Source organism: Ctenocephalides felis, unplaced genomic scaffold (genome assembly GCF_003426905.1).
Source record: "Ctenocephalides felis isolate EL2017-DRISC unplaced genomic scaffold, ASM342690v1 CF-g0.4_SCAFFOLD_01886, whole genome shotgun sequence".
Lineage (NCBI taxonomy): Eukaryota > Metazoa > Arthropoda > Insecta > Siphonaptera > Pulicidae > Ctenocephalides > Ctenocephalides felis.
In genome coordinates, this window is record NW_020538040.1 from 53,292,251 (window position 1) to 53,310,466 (window position 18,216).

Here is an 18,216-nt window from a genome sequence, read left to right on the forward strand (position 1 = left end):
TATACTGATAAAAATACTAAAAAATTAAATGCTGGTCTCTATACCCGTGTGATAATGTCAAACGCCCATGCAAATTCGAAGATTTCAAAACCATTCGATGAGAGTAAATATCTCGAGAGATTATTACCAAGGAATCGAAAAATTCATGTGTTCATCAGTATAAGAAATATAAGAAATTATTATATAACAATCACTTTCAATTGATTTACCTATATACTTAGAAGGCACATCGTGACACTGATTGCGGAGTTCCTTTGTTGACATAGGCCACAAGCAAATCGCCCGGACAATGGTGGGACACGAGATAGGTAACTCTTCAATCGCGTATATAACAAACTGTTCTCATCTCACCAATGCACAGTCTCACTACAATTGTTGTTGTATTATCACAAAACATCAAGTGAGTATTATATTATTTTTACCATTTGCATATTGTGCTCGTTTGTTTATTTTTTCACGTTGTTTACCACCTGTAACTTGGAATTCATTATTCTTCGCAACTATACACACAACGGCGACAAAATTCTTCCGGGACTTATTTAATCGTGATTATAATTTTGGAAATAAATTATATTTAATACCGTATTAGATTATTGATCGTTTTCGTAATTTGGCTTGTGTATTTAGAATAATCTGGCGTGAGTCTTTATTTTGCGTTTTTTTTGGTGATTTAAAATAATAAAAATTTATATTGGATTTTTACACAATCCTTGTATTTATCTGCAAATATAATAAATGTTTAAGTGCTATAAGTTACATGTGGGACAAAATTAGAAAAAATATCGCTTTTCCTAACTTTATAAATGTGTTTGGTGAATTATTTCAAATATTGTAGAAAAACTAAATTTTAATTTCATTAGTATATAGAATTAAGTGATATAGAAATTAACACGTTTATATATTTAAAAAGAATGCAATTTTCGTCATTCTCTAGAAAAAAATATGTATATATATATATATATATATATATATATATATAATTATTATTAATACTATTATTAAATGGTCCACGTCAATTATTTTCCTGTAGAAACTATTTTTGTAGCAATTGTATTAATACTCCTTAACTGAATATAATCAAATTTTTATATGTTTTCCTTTAATTTGAAAATTTATTAGTTCACAAAATTTTTGTCGTTTGAGATAGCATTGCTTTTTACCGTGTTTTATCAAAATTTGACCCTTCAAAATCAAAATATTTTTAATACAATCACCAAAAGAATTAGCATTGCTTTTTACCGTGTTTTATCAAAATTTGACCCTTCAAAAACAAAATATTTTTGATACAATCACCAAAATAATTAAATGACAAAAAAACAGTTTTTCACATTTTTCACAAAACCCATTACACCTATTTCCTGTTTTATAGGAAAAACGGTTCCATAAAAAACCGTTTAACTCGAAAAATTCTATTTTATATGAAAAAACCGTGCTTAAGAAAAATCACCATAAAAAACTCTTTTTTGATAGTTTTTAGTATGATGAATAACAAAAACATTGAACGAAAAATAACTATAAATATATTTAATATCAAACACATTTAATAATTTTTATTTTATTTAAATAATAAAACAAATATAAAAAACAGCTTTATGATATCAATTATATATGAACACTAATTAAAAACGAAGTTTAAAAACCATGATGCTTTTTGTTTTGGTATTTCGAACAAACTAGGTAACACACACAAAATTTAGTTTTGATCATAAAACGGGAAGTTTGTATATTATCTACATATTATTTGTATCTTATTGGATTACTAAAAATTCGTAACTGTAACATACATTTTGTAGTGTTGTATTGTGACAGTAAAATGATGAAAATGTTATTGTAGATATAAGTAAAAAATAGTTAATAATTTCGTGTAAATGCAAAATTAATTAAATTTTCAAAGTCGCGTAAGATCGAAAACCTGTAAAACGAGTACCGTATAAAACATGAAATATTTTAAATTATTCCCAAACCCGAATCACTAAAAATTTTCTAAAAAACCAAAAACTGTGATTATCCTTTTTAACTTAGAATATATTTTCAATTATTGCAAATGCAGTATTAACAAATGCAATTTAAACAACTACGAAATATTTTGATAGCCGAATAGAGCTATTTTTTCGGGTTTTTGATTAAAAAAAAATTATGAGATTAATCTGCGAAGATCTATAATGAAGTAACCTTTTGTGAAATAATATGTAATGGGTTCTTGAAACACGGAACCACGTTCGTTGCCAAATATTGTCAAATTATTGAAATTTAACAAAGACGTCGAGTCATATTGCATATCGCAACCTAAATCTTATCCGCCTCTCGTACACTTTGCTTAGAAGAAGTAATTGCCTGTCGAACATTCAAAAATCACCTATAGAATTATTGTGCCTGTATCATTATGATTATCATCGTCTCCATATTGCACAATTTGTTGCCTTAAAATTAACACAATTGAAATGATTAATCGCAAAATGTAAAGGTTGATATGTAAGTATTGATAAATAAATGCAAGTACGCAACGTCGTATTTCACGATTAAATTTTTCTTATTTCAAAGAATATTACCATAGAAGCAATTACCTTTTGACGATATGTTGCGGTGTCCTTCACATCAATTATAAACTTACTTTATCCATATATAAACTTACTTAATCGATATATGCAACATTTATTAACGGTATTCGAAACTATTTGAATCTTGATTAGGATTGTTAAGCAAATATTTTGGTAAACCTCGTTATTACCAGCTAATAATTTTTATCATTTATTTTTTCGTCCCTCTGAAATTTAAAGTTCTACGAGTCCTAGGGAAATACTTTTAGAAAAATTTGGTATTTTTTATAGTAACATTTAAATACTAAAATTTAAAAAAATGTGTCGAAGACTACTAACATAACAAATTGAATAACAAATAAATAAAATAATATAATAATATAATAATAAATAAAAAATGATAATTTAAATAATTGTTATCTATTTAAACGTAAGTTGTTTGTTATTCTAATTTAGTGAAATCTGTTTTTCTATCTCCGTTATAGATTGAATTAACAAAAATTTAAAATACTTATAAAATAATAATTTTGCTACAGTCATACATATTAATTTTCGAGATTTCTCTCGCATATCTTGTGTCAGGCCCTTGACATTTTGAATATTTAACGAAGTAAAATTAACATGCTAACATATAACTTCAATTCTTAATACTAACCACATGTGCTTTAACTATATCTACTTAAAGCTCAAAACATTACTGGAAAAATAGTTGTTTATATCCAGATGTGAGAGATAGTATTTGTGTTACAAATTTGATAATTATTGAAAAAACTTTAAAGGCTAGTGTATTAAATTTCCAATTTTAGATGTTAAAATAATTTTCGATTCGAAATAACCGAAGTATTAGGTAAACAAAAAAGGTGATCATACGTCCCGGTTTGGCAGGTACATTTCCACCTTGTGTCCCGGGTTTTTCTAAAAGCTATATTTTTCTCAAATTTTCGAAAAATATAGGATTAAATTAAATCTACGCTCTTTCTTAAAATTACAACTACCTATCAAAAATCTGAAAATAATATATATAACGAGTATGCCTTATATGAAACACTACGTTAAAAATGAGAATAACCGAATATAACATTCCAAAAGCGGGTTAATATAGCTTCTTACATTAATAATTTGGAAAATTTATTTTCAATTCTACGAAAGTATACAAATTATGAAAATGAACATTTTGACTGCCTGACATAAATGCTAATTTCTTCAAGTTCATTATGAAGAAAATTGAAGAAAATTTTATAATTGAAAGCGACAAAATATAGATCTAAAAATATAAGATATTGTATAACATATAACAAAATAATAAGTTTTACTAACAATTAGTAACTCTCATTAAAAAAAATTATTTGAAAAATCAGTTTTTTTTTTCTTTGTTTCACATATCTGTCACATATAGGACATTCAGTAATTGTTTTGACTTTATATATATATATATATATATATATATATATATATATATGGATTATTGAATGGATGGCAACCCAGTAGCTGTCCAATCCAGTTATGACTAATTAACTATACTCGAAGTATTTGCTAATATTAGATTTTCATTGAATCTTCAAATAGTAATTGTTATTATAAAATCATATTTAAATTAGTTGGCACACACTACTCGACCCGAGTTTTATATATTAGTATATATAATAATTTAAAAAAAAATGGTTTTCTTAAAGCTGGTTCCGAAACAAATACGGCACAACTCGCAACTTACGACGATTTCCTTCGGAGTAAAGGACCAAAAAATGTTGTGTTGTCCTTCAGAGTAAAGTACCAAAAAATTTAACATTAAAACTACTCACGCTATATGAGTTAAGTAAAAACACTGCGTAAGTGTTTTTAAAAGCACTATCGTTTTAATATAATTATTTTTAATGATCAGTAGTATTCTTCGTATTTATCCGATAACAAGTACCTATATAATTGGCTACGGTAGCCCATAATAGTGTTACATAAATAATAACAGATGACGCTTCTCGTATATTGTCTATTTAATGTAATTTAGTTTAATCTATTCGAATATAATTGTTATAATGTTATAATTCACTATATATAATATCATAGTAAATATTCAAAAAATATTTGATTATTGATTTAATTATTTTTTGGTTCCGGTTATACTTTATCAATTATATTCATGCATAACAGGTAAACTAATGAAAATGTGATAAAACTCAGATTTGTAATAATACTTTGTAATCATTTGCAATGAAGATAATATTTTTCGTAATAAAGCCACAAAAACGTTTTGCAATCTATTCGTGTGTATTCCCAGTTTCTAATTAAAACTTTTGTATGAATTTATATGTATAGGTCGACAAAAAGTCATGTAGCGCAATAAGATATTAATAGCATTTTATAATTTTACGCATATTGTGAAAATCGTTCCCGATGCAAAGAATATCGACAACCGTAAATATAGAATAGTTACCGGTAATAATAATAGTGATTAGGCAGTATAGTGAGTAATTAATATATATGGATTTACGTTTGAACGTGACTTCCGAGCAATAATTTGCATTTGGCTCGCGACCAATTAGCCAATGTGTACGACATAGGTGTAGCGACCGAATCATCATACGTTGTGTCTAAGACACTCGAACATAAATAATAGATGAGCTTCTGTTAGCAGAATACTAAAACGGCGAGGATAATTTCAATTAATACGGACAGGAGATTTTAATCGAATATAGCACGTACGATAGATTCAAATCGATCATTATAAAATATACTATAAACGCATTTATTATACAACGGCCGTTCATCTTTTTTCATTTCAAACTATCCATAAAATGATTTTTTGTAACCAGTATTAAAAATTAGTGGTATATGGCATCGCGTCTTAAGAAGGCAAATTGCTGGAACTTTCCGAACCAAAAATTAATATTTTGCAAAATCTTTAATTTTTTTTAAAAAAATAAATTTTGCAGAGCAATCGCGCTGCGTAGCTATTTTAGAGACGAAATATCGTCGCAAACTAACAGGTAAATATTAGTACGGAACCAAAAAAAATGCAAATAAAATTTATACTTATTAAAATCTCTATAAAATTTCTGATAATTTAATGTGCTTATGTCCGATGATCATTTTTTACCTTTTTGTTTCACTTATTTATTCTCCGAAAACACAGGACGTGATTTTTCAATCATTCAAGCCAGGGGACATGTTATGTCAAAAATTTAATTCCCACTTTTGCCATCTTTTGCCCCGTATTTTCGAAACGGCTAGGCCTGCCTTTGCCAAAAACTAATCAGCACGTCTCCCCGTCAATACAAATCGAATAGTTTTTGAATTTTTTAAATCTATTTATCCTTATTCTCAAAATTGTGCACAAAATTTACAAAAAATTGTATCTAAACACACATTCATGTTCAGAAACTTTGAAACGTAAAGATACGATTTTCATTATCGATTTTTTGGGATTACAACAACTTACGATACGGAAATACGATCGATTACCATATCGAAACAAAATTTTATGAATGAAGGTCACAGTAATGTTAGAAGTTTGTGTAAATGTTTATATACTTATTGTATGAAACCTAGCAAAAACATACAGAAAAGTAGCAAAACTCAAGCAAGTAAAAACTAACTAGTAGTTATTTCTTATATGGCAAAAAACATTTATTATGTATAAACCTAATAAGTAAGATTTATTAAACTTTCATACTTCATCAAATTAATTTAACCATTTTCATAATATTGGTCCTATATTTTATTGACATCAAAAGCATGTAAGAGGTTTGTTTTAGTAGTAAATACATTTTGATGAAATATATGTAAAAAATAAGGTGTTTGAAAATTTTATGAAAAAAAACACTAATAAATATATCTATTTGAACCTATAATTACAAGCATGCTATACAAATCGACATCGAAAAAAATCGAATATCATAAATTGCATCATAATCAACTTTATATTAATTCATTTTTTTTCCTTCATTTTTCTTATTAAACTATAAGTATAACCAAACATATATATCAATGAATTTTGCAGATTAGTTATAATATCTGATGGAAACTAATCTCATTATCGACTTAATAGAGGTTGCTTTTGTAATTTCATTATATAAAGAATAGGTGAATAGTGCCTACATTTTAGGTATTTTAGAGTTATATTATTGTATATTTTATTATATTAGATCCAGGAAAACATTTTGAAATTAAAAAAATATTTCACAATATGCACTATAGTAGTTCAAGTCATGAAATAATTAAAAAAATTATTTCACAATATGCACTATAGCTCATATTATGAAATAATTTTAATAGTGGCACTATTATAATTTATATCATAAAAAAATATTGTTTATACATAAATCTAAAAAAAATATTCAAAATGTCATAAATTTTGGTTAAATCTTACAAATCAATACTAGGCTAAAAATGTTTTCTGATCAATAGAATATATAATTTTCCTATTAGATTAATTCTAAAAATGCAACTTTTTACAAGTTCAACCTTTAATATAGTACTTCAACAACAATATTTTTAATTATATATTTATAAAAAAAATATTAGGTAAAATATATTAATTTTTATTATCTTGTACATATGAATCTGATTACAATTCAGCAATTGTAACACTGTTCTTTCCCAACACTTCAATTTATTTGCTAATGTTACTAATTCTTAGACATAAATAATAGAGTAACAGACCCAAATAATTAATATTTCAGAATGAAATTCGCTTTGATCGTCTTAATATGTGCTCTAGCATCATCCGCCGTGCTCGCCCAGAAGGAAGGCATTGCCTACGGCCCTGAGGCGATACAGGAGGCCCAGAGCAGGCAGCTTATACCCGCCGGAGCACAAGTCGATGGCGTAAGCAAATTCTATACAACTTACTACTATTACAAAGCTATACAACGTAATCGTTTAAGATGTTTGCCTTCCTGACATTTAGGCTAGACGAAAGATATTAGCAATGAAACTGTCTGCGCTAAATTTTACCTAAATCAGAAACTAGCGTAGCCGATATATCGGCATTAATATCAGTAGGTGTACAATAAACGTAAAATTAACTAGTGGTGGAAAGCATCGTGCTTTAAGGCAAATTGCTGGATCTTCCCGTACCAAAAATTATTTTTTTTAAAAAAGATTAACATTTTTGAAAAAAATTTACTCTGAAAAAAATAGATTTTTGAGAAACTATAAATTTTTGACAAAAATTTACTTTTTTGTGAAAAAAAAGACTGTTTGAAGAAAAATTTATTTTGAAATGTTTTGGAAATTCTGAACTTTTTTTCAAAGCAATCGTACTGCTTTAACTGCATAGAGACGAAATATCGAAGCGCTAAAGCGCCGCGTCGCCGTCTAACGGATAAACATTGGTACGGAACCCATAGGAATGTAAACAAAATTTATACATATTGTTAAAATCTCTATAAAATATCTAATAATTTGATGTGCATATGTCTAATGATCATTTTTGTCCGCCAAATGGCATATTTTTACTTTTTTTATTAATTTTCCGAAACCGCTAGACCTGTCTTCCCAAAATTTCATCAATTCTTCATTTTGTCAATACAAATAAAATTTTCAAAACATTCAAATCAAACGCTTCGTTCTCTCAAAAATTGATTTACCATTTTTAGCACTTTTTGCCCCGTATCTTCGGAACGGCTGAACCTGCCTTTGCCAAAAACTAATCAACACGTCTCCTTATCAATAGAAATCGAATGTTTTTTGAATCATTGAAATCGGTTGATCCATTTTCTCAAAATCGCCGACAAAAAATGTATCTGCACACGCACACACATACATATAGCATACATTTTTTCTAAGGTATTATGATATTATGTAAAAAAACAATTACACAATTAGTAAATAATTTCAAGCAAAAATATAGTAATTGATGACTAACCACTTAAAAGCAAAAAACAAAATAATACAAAAACCTTGACACTACTGTTTTAATTCAGTTCATCAATTTTAGTATCTATATATAGAATATTATAGTTAAAGAAAAATAATTTAAATTCAGCAAAACTGTAAGACGCCGTTTTGACTCTTAAGCAAATAATGAAAAAACCAAATAACCAATTAGAAACAGTAAATCTAAATTGACTATAAAATACAAATTCAAATTCAATAAGCATAACTCAAGCCTTTCATAAATAATTACATTTTGCAATAAAGTTAACCTTTATCATCTGATAATTTATTCAAATATTGCTTAATCATAGAAATAATACGCAAAATACTATTTGCACCTCAAACTTAAGTATCCTGCGAGATGATAATTTTATAACATTCAGTTTCAATACAAAATGCATTGTAAAGTGTTTACAATGAAACGAGCTATTATAAAAAAATACAAAGCTATTATAATTTATCGATTCATAAATAACGTTATATAGTTTTTTGAACAAAGAAGTGAATAGTTTGCACGTAGCTAATTAAAGTTTGCCTATAAGCGTTCCTAATTAAGTCTACCGGTTTACCTTGGGATGTGTTTTTGCTGAGGCATCATCCTTCATCTCACAATTATTGTTAGTTCAATGAGAATAATATATATCTTTAAAGCTTTGTGCATTTTTAGAAAATGATGTATATTATCACTATTTCCATAGATATTTATTAACGGCACTTATCCGTGAATATTAATTTTAATCATGGGACACATAAAACAACTTATACGATATGTATATATTTCTGTTATATAAGAACAACTAGTTAGATTTATACGAACCTAGATGCAATGAGTAAAATTTCTTTGTCGTGAATATAATCTTTGAAAGAGATTTAAGTATTTAAATTCTTGAATAATATTTTCCGTTTTGTTTTACAATTGAGTTACAATTAGGTAATACCCATACCAATGCTACTGGATAATATTATGCTTCTGTTCAAATAAATACTTTAGAAACATTAAATTGTTGTAATAAAAAAAGCACAACCTGGCTTGAGATTGCAATTTGTTCGATTCTTCAAAATGTTTCAAGATCAATTTCAAAATTAATAGTAATATCTGAGGCTTATTATACAGAAAAGAATGCACTTTGCTTTCGGTTTACAAATTGTACTTTGTATTCCTACACAAAATCCATTTTATTCCTATTCATTTAAAATTTTTTTATCAAAACCAATAAAAAAAATTATCAAAACTATGAGTAATTTTTTGCTATATAATTATTTAAATATATTTAAGAATATATTTTAGATTGGCATTGATAGGCAAATACTGACAAAATTGGATTACTTGATAAAGTGCAACGCTGAGTAATGCATTGAAATGACATTTTTCCAATATCCATATTTTGACGAAGACACTCGAAGGATATTTTGCAATTTTGCTTAGATAAATTAAAAAACGTAAAAATAAAATTTGTAGAAGCGGAATCTCCAATAATGGTTTACTCACTTTAATTTATAACAATACATAGAAATGGAACTAACCCGAATGTTGGCCATCACTGATCCCTAAAACAAAACTAAACTCTTTCTCAAAATGATAGAAACAAAAAGCCTGAAAATTTTCAAATATGTTATCTTTCTTAATAAAATATGTAAAATTCTATGAAATTACAATAAACGGCGGAAATTATTATAAATAATTTGCGAAAAAGGTTGTCGTTAAGTCATAAAGCGACCTTTCATGTCTCTGGTAATCTTCTCGCATATTTTAGAGATATATATGTACTTATAACACATCATTGGTAACCTTTTGCTTGAAACCTTCCTGGTACTTTCTTACCAATTATGTTGCGAGATTACAATTGTGATAAAATTTACTTATGGCGGTAATGGGTAATTACCGAATCATACATTTTGGTGAAGAATAAAATAGATGGTTGTTTATGCAAACACTATAAAATTTATTGTTCAAAGGTGTAGGAATAATATCATTGCTGTGAAACAATATAGCATTGTAGCAATAGTGCTTTGTGAATAAACATTAAATTAGATTAATTTTAAAATCTTTTCAATTCATTTCTTGGCTATTTAGAATTAACGTACAAAGCAGCGACCAATATACTGCAGCAAGTATTTAATTAACTACAATGTCAAATTTAAAATTTTATAAAGATTAGACAGTTGTACATTAGGAAACAGTATTTATAATAATCATGATTATCCAGATAATTCTGATAACTAATTTTCAGCCGAGGTAGATATGTACACATGTATTTACTACTTATATTATCATATTGGTGCAACCAAACAATTTGAAAAAAAATAGTAGACATTTTAAATTATTAAATAAAATTACATATTTACGAATGCAAGAAATTTGATTTTTATTTATCGAGATATTAATAAAATGCACAATTTTTAACTATAGGTCATAGAAGGAATTGAAGTCGTTGCCCGTGAAAACATACCAGCCAATGAACGCATCGAGCTGGCCCAACTACTCAGTGGTCAATTTCCACCAGAGGCCATAGCAGAATTACAGGCTCGCATTGACCAGATTGCCTTTAGAAAATAAATAACTAAATTTAATTTTTTATCTATGAGAATTCTACACATTTCACGCACCTATCAACCGAATTATGTGTATGATAAATAATTTTACAGAGTGGTAACTTTTGGAAGACTTATACATGCATTTGGTTATGGATGAAACTATATAAACCGCAACAAATTAATGGATAAGTTTTCAAAGAGTAATTTTTATGCTATTGCATTAAATACTCCTATTTTTTATTTATCATATATATAATTTGTGGTTAATATTGGGAAAAAAGTAGAGGTAGTTTTTTTTTTATTTAGAGCATAACTTATTTTACTATTTGTCACAAGCAATTGGCTTGTTTAAATTATGTACATACATGTGTTCTCCCAAAAACTTCAAATTTGTGATAATTTTGTCCAATTTTGTAAATAAAACTAATACATAAAATTACGATAACATGATTTTTTGCTTTTACTCTAAAAATTTAGGTGTAATTTCCGAAAATTACACCTTTAGTTCTGTCATGAACGCATATGCAAATATTTAGCAAGAAAGAAATAGATTTAAGGAAACTAGATTAATGGAAGCCGTAAATTTGAAATACTGAAAAATATAGCACTAATTTAACCAATTTATGTCATATTCATAATTATAGTGATAGGTGACATAATTTTGATAAACTTTCTAAATTTTGGAATTCAGATGTGGCTTACCACTTTTTACGGAAACTCCTCAAATTGACGTGGTAGCTTATTTCACAAAGAATGAAAAAAAATGCTTTATAAATATATTAGTAACGAAAAGACTGACATGCACTAAACGCGATTATATCAGGTTGTTTGGACTCGCCCGTAGGTAAGCGGTTAAGAGCGACGGGACTTGTGTCAGAGGTCCCAGGTTCGATACACACTTCGAGCAGCCTGTTGTCAGGCAGCAGTGACAACCATTTTCACTTGGAAATATAGATAGCAATATGTTTCCAAGTGAAAATAGCCCTTGCCCGGCATTGCTGCACCAATAAAAAGTCAGCCCTATTAGATTAATTCTAATAACAAAATCATCAAATATGGATAGATTAACCATTGGGTTACCATCTGAAAAATAGGAAGTAAGGAGAAGTTTCAGCCCAACAGCTCATAAGACGTGAAGTTCTGACTGCTGTTAAAAAATATTCAAAAAAAAATATCAGGTTATTTTGCATACAATCAAATCACTAACAAACAATCATTTTGTTACTTCAAACTATAATTTCAAGGTCACATTAATTTAACCGTTTTTATTTAAGTTGTGATTACCATTTCATGATATTAGTGTTAGGTTTAGTTAGTATCGTTTTAGCTTTGTATATCACATTAATTAAAATGAAGTGTTTACTATAATGAGTCTAATACGGAATCTGAAATATTAAAATATATGATACTTTCGAAAACGTTGCCTAAACATGAAATAAAATGAAAGAAGCTGTAATTCTTATATGTATTGTAATAAAATTGCACGCTAAAATGCATAAAAAGCATGCAGATAATAGGTAAAAATATGTTCGAAAAATATGGTTACCTTGTATATTTTACATATTGTTTATTTTTTCGTGATATGCTAACAATTATTGCATTTTATTTTCATGCAAAGCCTTCAACTGTTCAACTCAATCTAAGTATAAAATAGTTGGTATTGGTATTTTGCCTTGAGGCAAGTTACACGAACTTCCCGATATGTGTAAATAATCGACTTAATCAATAAAAAATAAATTAATTTATGAGTGATTAAAAGTATTCCGACTGGATTTATTACACATAATTGAAAACGAACGAACACTCTATCGTTATAACAAGTAAATCATCTAATTTTAATTTTAACAAACGTTAAAAAACTACTCATTTTCTCAAACTTTGATGAATTTTTAAAATTAAACTACTTGTCGTAAGCCCGTAATATTTGAATGAGTTCTATAAGAGCATGATATATATGGCCAAAAAAAGTTCAATAAAAATCTGCTTGAATATTTTTTTCAACAGTTTATTACAAAAAAACGACTCGGTAGATTTTCACCTAAAACTAATCAGTATCATATTCCCGACTAATACCTTTCGAACAGTTTTTGATTTTTTAAAATCGATTCGGTAGTAAGAGCTTAAATGTGGACGAAAAGTTTAACAATTTTTTCCAAATCACAAAGAAACGGCTCGGTCGATCGTCACACAGAAGAAGAAACGAGAATCCTCATAGATATACATCAAATAGTTTTTAAATTTCTGAAATCGGTCCAGCCGTTTTTTAGAAAACGCCGATTTACGGCAAAAAATCTGTTCACGCACTCACATACACACACACATACTTTTTCCAAATTGGGTCTCATTCGATGCAGAATGGCTTAAAACGGCGAGAAAACATAAAATTTGCAAATCGGATTTTTTGATGAAAACAAACTTCTTCGGTAAGTTAACAAGATTTATAAAATTTAAAACTAGTCAATACCAATAACTTTTTTGACATATGTTAAGCTTCACGCGATTTTGATCCATTTGCTCCCCAAGAAGCACCAGACCCTTAAATAACTTAAAACGAAATTTTATGAAAGATCAATCTTATATCACCTGTCAAAAATAACGCCTCTGTACAATGCTGCTTACTGCATTGACCGGCGAGACAGTAGCTATGACAATATTATGCAAGATGGTTTATTATATGTCCAATTAAAAACAATCAAAAAATATTTCAATATCTTTTAAGATCCCATTAAAAAAAACGCCTCAGTTGCCCCCGACACATATAGCCCTTACCTCCCCTATATACAAAATTCTCGTACACTGAGGAACAATTATTATAGAATTTGTCGTCTATGCAATGCTAGTTTCAAAACACCAGCTGTTATCGGTATAATTATTAGTGTAATAAAATCTGATTGTATAGTATATAAATATTTTCTTCGTTGGTCGCAGCGTGATATGCCAATTATGAGGCATCTTATATATCGACAAGATATATGCAGACATATATTATATTAGTAACGAGAAGACTGACATGCACTAAACGTTATTATATCAGGTTATTTTGCATACAATCAAATCACTAACAAAAATATCATTTCGTTACTCCAAACTATAATATCAAGGTCACATTATTTAACCATTTTTCTTTAAGTTGTTGTGATTTCCATTACATGATATTAGTGTTAGGTTTAGTTAGTAGTAGTTTCAAAACACCAGTTGTTATCGGTATAATTATTAGTGTAATAAAATCTGGTTGTATATTAATATTTTCTTCATTGGCCACAGCGTGGTATGCCAATTATGAGGCATCTTATATATCGACAAGGTATATGCATACGAATGTAAACATATATGTTCATATGCACATACATATACACATGTGAATAATAGTGTGTCAATTACTAAATGAGAGAAATGAATAAATCCTACCTTTCAATAGCCGGCCGGCGTGGTCTCGTCCATAGTATAGTCAGAGCGACAATGTTACTTCGCCATTACGATTCGTGCATAATTGCAATGTTTACCGACCCGCACTCGTCAACAGTTATTGCACAACTGCCGAATTTTTTCATGTTAAGGGTATTGCAAGCAATAACTGGATCGCATGAGTCATCATCCATCTACTTCTACAGGATATTAGAAGATCAAAAAGTACTTACAATATTAATAATAATACACGAACTAAATATTAAATATTAATAGAATAATACTTGTAGTTCAGTTATTATTGTAATTGAAATCTAGAAATTATAATAATAATATACTTGCAGGCAAATACAGAGTAATTATCAATGCATCATAAAGTAGATGAAAGAAAAGTACTGCATATTGCAGTTTTGACAGTTTGGCAACTTTCATTTCATTATAGTCTGATACAATATATACTTACTTATGAATATTGCATTACATTTAAAATAACTTATTTGAGACAATATACATGCCACAAAAAGAAAAACTGTTAACAGTTTCCTAAAATCGCATACTTAGCAGTGTTTTCAAAAGATACTGGTGTATGGCATCGTGCCTTAAGGCAAATTGCTGAAACTTCCCGTACCGTAACGAAATGATCGAGGAATATTTAATGTTTTCAAACAGATTATTATAAATATTGTAACACTGTCTAATATTTATAAGAATTATATAAACAAAATTACAAAGTTAAAATTATTTGTTTAAAGTATATTAGAACTAGTCAGAATTAAAATTAAAACCTGAATTATTTTAGATATACAAAAAAAATAAAAAAACTAAATATTAGAAAAAAAAAATAAACAATTTTTTTTCCAAAAGCAATTATTTTGATAAACAAGCAGAAAGTTCTTTGAATTATTCAAATCGGACGCTTAGTTCTCCAAAAACTGCTATTAGTTGCACATTTAGCTCTGTATCTTCAAAATGGCTCGACCTGCCTTTACCAAAAACTAATCACCTCTACTCCCAATCATTACAAATTGAATGTTTTTTAGATCATTCAAATCGTATACTCCGTTCTCTCAAAAACTCGATTTGTATTTTCTGCACTCTTTGCTCCGTATCTCCGTAACGGCTGGACCTGCCTTTGCCAACAAAACACACACACACATCCATTTTTTCTGAAGTATGCCAAAATGTTCAGAAACCTTCAAAACGTCGAGAAATGCAAAAAAATTTAATTTTTGATTTTCGGCTCATTACTGTAACAACTACCCTACGGAAAAAGGCAGAAAAATTTTAAGACAAACAATATTTCAATTTATTTTGTTATGTTAATTTCGGGCATAAATGAGATTTGTGTTGCAAATTCTGCAATATTTAATCTGCGTAGAAAGCCACATTTTCGGAAGCGAGAGATGATCTTAAAATAAAAACAAATTTACTTTGAAAATTTATCAAAATATTTTTAGCTCACAATTCTGAATATATTTTAAAAATTCAAAAACTGTTCGAAAGATATTGGTGGGCCTTTTTCTGTTGAAAATTTTCTCAACGATTTTAATGAAACTTTTTCTGACGATAAATATCGTGGCATTTTAGAACATACTAAAATATTACGTCCACACGATAAGCCGTTTAATTTTATAAATGGATCAATATTTGACAAATTTAGTATCATTTTTCGAATTAGACTTTTATCAACGTTTTTTCAAAAACGTATAAACCGACTTCAAAAATTTGAAAACCATTCAATGAGACTTGGTAATCACCCGCGTTGGTTAGTTCTTTTATACAATCAGCTGAGCCGTTTCTATAAAATAAGCAGAAAAGTGCAAATTTTGCTACCGCGTTTCAGCTAAAAATCCTGATCCGATTTTAAAAATTCAAATGCTATTCGAAAGATATTATTTCGGAATTTATTCATTAGTTTTCGACAAAGATCGGACTGGCCGTTTCTTTGTAATTGATTGTTAAAAAAAATCGATAATTTTAATCATACTTGGTAACCCATAGAGTACCTGGTCTTAATAAGCATACTGTAATAATATACTTCTACGAAAAGTAGGAGATATAAATGATAAAAAAATGTTAAAATTTAAGCTACTCAGTCGCATTTTTAGAAAATAGGCCGAATTATATTAGGCATATGTTCGATTTTCAATCATGTGTAGTAAAAAAAATTTACAGAATTGAATAATCTGCAATAGACTCTCACATTTTGACCCTATACAGCAACTCGGCTTTCTCATAAATCACTATATATTAATATATTAATTTATTATTAATTAAGTCGATTAAGGAAAGGTTGTACAACTTGACTTAAAGCGAAATGCCAGTTGCAACTAGTTATATAATTTTTTTTCAGATACGGTAAAACAAACGAGCAATTCGTAAAGCAAAATTTTCATCAAAAAAGACGGACATACTAAAAACGATATATTATGCCTTTTTTAGAATGATAAAAAAACCGTCACAGCAATAATTAATTACAACGACACTACCGCGGCATTATTGTGACTGTATGTTCTTCAATGCTCACAAAATCATATCAAACAAATTTCTTAAATTACACAATAGCAGATTAATTTAAAACACAACGGAGCGGTAAGGGTTAAATTCTATTCCCTCGCGGGCTTGAAATATTAAATGTAGTCAAAATAATCAATAAGAAATGATCATTTGAAATAAATCTCTGGTTGGGAATGAAACAAATATATTTAAACAGTTCGTAAAAAGTAGAAAATGTGCGCACAAACAGAATAACTGAAGCTATAAGTTGTTCAACAGGTGGTATTCAGTTTGTACGGTTTGGATACACAATTCTGGAGATTTACATCTACTGGAATGCATAGGTGGCATCACTAATAATATTTTATGTGCTGGTACAGTAGCATGATCACATGAATTTTATAATTTTAATTAATTCAATTATTATATATATTTCATCAATGTCTACATTTTTAATAAACCTACGACTATGTAAATGTAAAAAGTTACAAACAACAATACAATACTTACTATAAATCATGGAAACTTGAAGTAATATGTGAAATAAATAAATGGTAATTTTTTAAAACATACGTTATAATCAGTTTTTCACCTTCCCCTAAAATGTTTTTCAATTAATCCTTTATATTTTTAATTTGAGATTACTATAACATACCCTACGGGAAGTTAAAAAATGAATCCAGAAACTAGTGGGGTGCATGGCATCGTGCCTTAAGGCAAATTGCTGGAACTTCCCTACCGTAACGAAATATTCGAAGCATATTAAATGTTTTCAAATAGATTATTAAAAATAAAAACTGTAATATTGTCCAATATTTATAAGAATTATACAAACTTTTTTTTCATTGGTCTCGCTTACTCGAGCCACCTACAACATACTTTAATTCCAATACAATATTTCAATTACCTTACATAAATCCTATTCTTCTTTCTATTTTATATTCTACCTTATTCCATGTACTCTTCAACGTAACTTTATTCTTCTTTTTTCTTCTTTACTATCTATCATTCTTTACTATCTTCATTTTAGTTCTAATTCCCAAATCTTTTTATACACGATAAAACTATTTTTAATATTATTTCAAATTATTTTTAATATTATTTCAAACTGTTTTTAACATTATTTCAAACTATTTTTAACACTATTTCTAATTTTTTGATGAGCGCTACTCATGAGCTAATCCCGCCACTAAACTTAATTGCAAAGTTAAAGTTATTTATTTAAAGTATATAAGTGAGCTTTAAAACTTCAGCCAGAAGTAAAATTTGAATCTTAATTATTTTTAATAATATTCGATTTTTTCCCATTACTATAACTACCCTACGGTAAGTTAATAATATTTGTTAAAGAAAACAAGTAATATCAAAA

The 18,216-nt window shown here is 28.0% G+C and overlaps 1 protein-coding gene across 1 annotated transcript in view; it reads left to right on the forward strand.

Moving 5' to 3' along the window:
- LOC113376961 overlaps positions 1 to 11,228 on the forward strand; it is a 47,076-nt gene extending 35,848 nt beyond the window's left edge. The window contains exon 3 of the mRNA XM_026617100.1: positions 10,822 to 11,228. Within this exon, the coding sequence (XP_026472885.1) occupies positions 10,822 to 10,968 (147 nt within the window). The 3' untranslated portion in view covers positions 10,969 to 11,228. The remainder of the gene's footprint in view (positions 1 to 10,821) is intronic.
- The last annotated feature ends 6,988 nt before the right edge of the window (positions 11,229 to 18,216 follow it).